The sequence below is a fragment of the Aphelocoma coerulescens genome, chromosome 2 (assembly GCF_041296385.1).
Source record: "Aphelocoma coerulescens isolate FSJ_1873_10779 chromosome 2, UR_Acoe_1.0, whole genome shotgun sequence".
Classification (NCBI taxonomy): Eukaryota; Metazoa; Chordata; class Aves; order Passeriformes; family Corvidae; genus Aphelocoma; species Aphelocoma coerulescens.
Genome location: NC_091015.1, coordinates 80,469,666 through 80,473,969, shown reverse-complemented (window position 1 = coordinate 80,473,969; position 4,304 = coordinate 80,469,666). Strand labels below are relative to the sequence as shown.

Genomic DNA, 4,304 nt, shown 5'->3' with positions numbered 1-4,304 from the left:
GAGACAACATCTGACATTTCCTTGAGCCTTTTCCCCTCTCCCGCCCCCTCCAATAATTAATTAAAAAAAGCTGCACTCTCTTTGTGTTAAAAACACTACTTTTATAAATAATTTAATATCCTCCCTTCCCACGAAATGCTAGTTGCCGGACAGGAGAAAAGGTTTCTTTTGGCACAGTGATGCATTGCTTTGCAGTACAGACCTACGGCTCCACAGCAGACCCCGGCCCCCTCCCCTACTCTCTCCCTGCTGGTTCCCGGCAGGCTCCCCGGGCCCCCTCCCTCCTCCCCGCCCTCCCAAGCGCACAGCGCATCCCCCAGCGGCCGCCACCGCGCCCCTCCGCGGGGCACCTCCGCTCTGCTGGCCAAGGCTTCGGTAGCAGGACATGTGGGGACAAGAGAGGGGGATAGAAAAGGGATGGCGAGGGACTGGCTTAAGTCAAGTAGTCTCAACGAACAGTAAGAAGCACTTGAGGCTCATGGCTATGTCCAAACTGACAGTTGTTTGATTTTTTCTTTTTTTTCCCTTTTTTTTTTTTCTTTCTTTTTTTTTTTTTTTTTGGCTTAAGTTAAACCCACTGTCATTTCACTAAGGCACAGTCACCGAGGCTTTTGCTTGGAGGCTGTGGTCGCCTCTGGAGTTAAAGTGCGGGATCCAGAGCCTCCTCCTTTCCCCCTCCACGCCTCCCCGAGCAGGTCCCTCGCAGGGGAGGAGGGGGGCTCCATTAAGCCAGAGGGGTCTCCACGGCGTACGGCTGGAACGAGGCCGATCCCTCCGCTGCCGGCGGCAGTGGCCCTGCGAGCCGGAGGGCCCCGTAGAGCGGGGAGGCGGGCGGCAGCCCCCGCCCGCCCTTGGGGAGGCCGGCCTGGAACAGCGGCGCCCGGGGCCGCTCCGCCAGCGGCGACGGCTCCCCCGGGGCCAGCGAGGGCCGCCCGCCCCCCAGCAGCAGCGGCGGTGACGGCTCTCCCAGCCCGTAGGCGCAGAGCTGCAGGAGGCCCCCGCCGTAGAGGGCGGCGGCGGCGGCGGGCGGGGGCTGCGCGGCAGGTGGGTAGGGGAGCAGCGGGTAGGGGCCGGGCAGCAGGTGCGGGGGCGCGGGCGGCGCCGGCCACAGGAGGCGGGCGTGCGGTGTCGGCGGCGGCTGCGGGGCGGCGCGGGGTCCTGCCGGCCGCTGCAGGAGGCTCTCGATGGCGAAGGAGCTGGAGAACTTGGCGGCGCCGCCGCCCGCCGGCCTCGCCCCGCCGCCCCCCGCTGCTGCCTCCTTGGCTCCCGGCACGCAGTGACAGGGCGAGGAGGCGCAGCAGCACCGCGGGGAAGCGCCGGGGGACGCGGCGCCCGCTCCGGCCGCCTCCTGCGGCACTTGCGGCGGGGCGCCGCCGGCGGGGCGGGCGGGCTGCGGCGGCGGGGCGGCGCGGCTGAGGCGCTTGCGGCGGCGGCGGAAGACGCCGTCGGCGAAGGTGTACTCGCTGCTGGGGTTCAGCATCCAGTAGTTGTCCTTGCCCCAGGGCCGCGCCGGGTCGCGCAGCACCTTGACGAAGCAGTCGTTGAGGGAGAGGTTGTGGCGCACCGAATTGCGCCAGCCGGTGTAGGCGCCGCGGAAGAAGGGGAAGCGGCTCATCAGGTAGTCGTTGATCTCGGCCAGGGTCAGGCGGCCGCCGGCCGAGTCGCGGATAGCCATAGCGATCAGCGCGATGTAGGAGTATGGCGGTTTCGGCCGCCGCGTGTAGGGTTTCCCCTTGGCGCTCTCGGCCGGCGGCGGTGGCGGGGGCTGCGGCGTGGGGGGCGGCGGCGGGGGATGCCCCGGCCGCCCGGCCCCGCCGCCCGGGCTGTTGGCCGCGCAGTCACCGTCCGAGCCCAGCTCGCTCTCAGCCGGAGCAGGGGAGAGCGAGCCGCTGCCTTCCTGGTCGCTGCCGGCGCCCAGCTTGTCCTCATAGTGCTGCGAGAACACCTCCAGCTTCATGGCGGCGGCGCCGGCCCCCCCGCACCCCGCGGCTTCGCTGGGCGGGCGCGACCCCCGCCCCTCGGCGCGGCCTGAAGGGAGGCGGGAGGCAGCGAGGCGACCCAGGGGCTTTCTGTGCCCTCGCCGGCTTGGACAGCTCCGCAGCGGCAGGCGAGACCGTCAGGGCAGGGCAGCGGGGCTCGGCGCCCTCCTCAGCCCGCCGGCCCGGGGTCGCAGGCAGGGGCTGGCCGCTTCGCGGCCGGTGGGCGCCGGGGACGGGCGGCGGTGCCCTGCAGCCCTCGGGACGGGGGATTCCTCCGGGCTTTCACCTCCTTCTCCCCGACCTGGGCGCTCGCTCTCCTTTCGCCCCCTTTTTGTCCTTCTCGCTCTTTACTCTCGCTGCTCCATGGGGCCGAAGGAGAGGGGCGAGGCGGCCCCCGTGGAGCCGGTGCGGGATGAGGGCGGTCGGCTGCCGGAGCCGGCACTTCTCCGTGTCCGCCCGAGCTCGGTCCTCCTCGGGGGCGCTGCCGCTGTTACCGTTCGGCGCTCCCCGGGCGCGGGGAGAAGCTCTCGAGGGCTGTCGGGGTTACTCCGCTCTCTCCGGCTTCGACCCCTGTCAGTGCCGGGACGCCGGGCTGGCTCCTCGCTGCGAGGCGAGCAGGAGACGAGTTATTAGGGTTATTAGTGTTATTGTCATTATCTCTCCCTTCCCCTGTGGTTCTGTGTCTCTCCACCACTTTCAGACCAGCCCATTATAACGCCGGCGAGAGGCGGAGCCAGGACAAAGATCTGAAAGGGTGGTGGGTGGAGAAGCAAGGTAGCAAAGGTGGGTATGCCTTAATAAGCCGTATCAGAGCCGTAATTAGCCAAGATGACAGCAAGGTCTTGTTGGAAAGTTATTTTACGAAACTTGTTTGTATTTTCTCCTGCCAGGTCCCTCCCCTTCCCGGGTATTTCGAACGAAGCCGCAGTTCGGCGCGATTAAGCAGAGCCGGCCCTCCTCCCAGGTGTAAAATGCAGAATGACTTATAGGTGGCAGAGCTGAACCTGTTACGCGCGGTGATTTATTTTAATAGTGCCGTATAAAGCAACAAGTTGTAATATGACAGCTCAACAACCTGTTGGAAAATAGTACACGACTTCGCAGTTGTGAATTCCTAATGATTTATGTAGCCTGACAAAATAGTTTCAGTCCTGGTCTCTCTTTCCTTCTGTCATAAGCACACCTGGTGCAGAGGTAGAATGGGAACAGGTAGGCAATGCTTTGGAGTTTTGCTATGAGAGAGTTAGTCAAAGCCTTAACCTTAGTTCTATGTGTGCTACTGTTTCTGTAGCAGCATTGCTTGTCCTCTTCTGGATGGTGTGTTTGTAACCTCTGTCTTACAACTGCCACTCTCTAGTAAAATCATATATTGTGTAGGTTTTGGTTTGTTTGGTTTTTTTTAAATTGTAACTTTAATTTTTTAATCACCATGAATCTGTAAATTTCCCATAAAACTTGAGACAAAGTATTCTGTAATTTTACCTAGGCACTTTTCTTTCTAGAAAAATTAGTCATCATTTTTGGGTTTATTTTTAGGTTTAAGTTGTCTTAAGGTCTTGCCTTCCTTCAGAGTTGTTGTTTTTTTTTTTTTTCTCCTTAAAAATTATGCTAGATTGAACAACTCAACGAAGAGAGCTAGCTGGTAGTAGCTTCTCTGAAAACTCCTGTTCTGCTCACTGTTCAAAGTCAATTGCAAAATGCTATTTGACTTCATATGGCAGTAGCGCTGGCGTCTGCAAAACAGTAACAAAAACATCAGCAGAAATCCAGTGTGGTGCTTATGTTTTATTTTTTCATATGTATGCTTCGAATTTTGTGTCCTGGAGTAAGAGTTGGATTGCTCCATATTTTCCAAAACCAGTCTTTCTAAATCTTATTTTAGAATAAATACATAATGCAGAGTCACTCTGGTTAGGGCTATTCCGTTGTGGTCTGGCTCTCAAGGAGTATTGGAGAGGAAGATGAAACAAGACAGGTTTAAAAGGCTGAGAGGAGAAACAAACAGCCCTACTTTCTATCTTGATCTCTCTTGAATAGAATATATGTTCCCACACACACACCTGCATTTTGTTTCAAAGCTTTGCCATTTCTTCTGTCTGCGTGAGTCTTACATGGTGAATAGTGAAGAGTGAGAAGTTCTTCTGTCCCTCTGTTTGCATTCTTGACAACTTTAATAGAAATAACAATACACTGAATGTCTCACTATTCTCACAAAAGCTGTACCAGTTAAGAAAAGCAGGCAATTCGGAAAGACAAAAATAAGAGGAGGGAGACCTCTCTTGGTTCCTTGTTGTTGTTGTCTCCATGTAATGTAAACTGAAATCT

At 58.2% G+C, this 4,304-nt stretch overlaps 1 protein-coding gene across 1 annotated transcript; it reads right to left on the bottom strand.

The window, feature by feature from the left end:
• Positions 1-312: 312 nt before the first annotated feature.
• FOXQ1 (forkhead box Q1) lies at positions 313-2,758 on the bottom strand. The gene has a single exon (XM_069005881.1). The coding sequence runs from the start codon at positions 1,955-1,957 to the stop codon at positions 725-727; it is 1,233 nt and encodes a 410-aa protein (XP_068861982.1). The 5' UTR covers positions 1,958-2,758; the 3' UTR covers positions 313-724.
• Positions 2,759-4,304: the final 1,546 nt, after the last annotated feature.

Coding starts and splice junctions, on each gene's coding strand:
- FOXQ1 (XM_069005881.1), bottom strand. CDS start 1,957: ATGAAGCTGGAGGTGTTCTCGCAGCACTATGAGGACAAGCTGGGCGCC.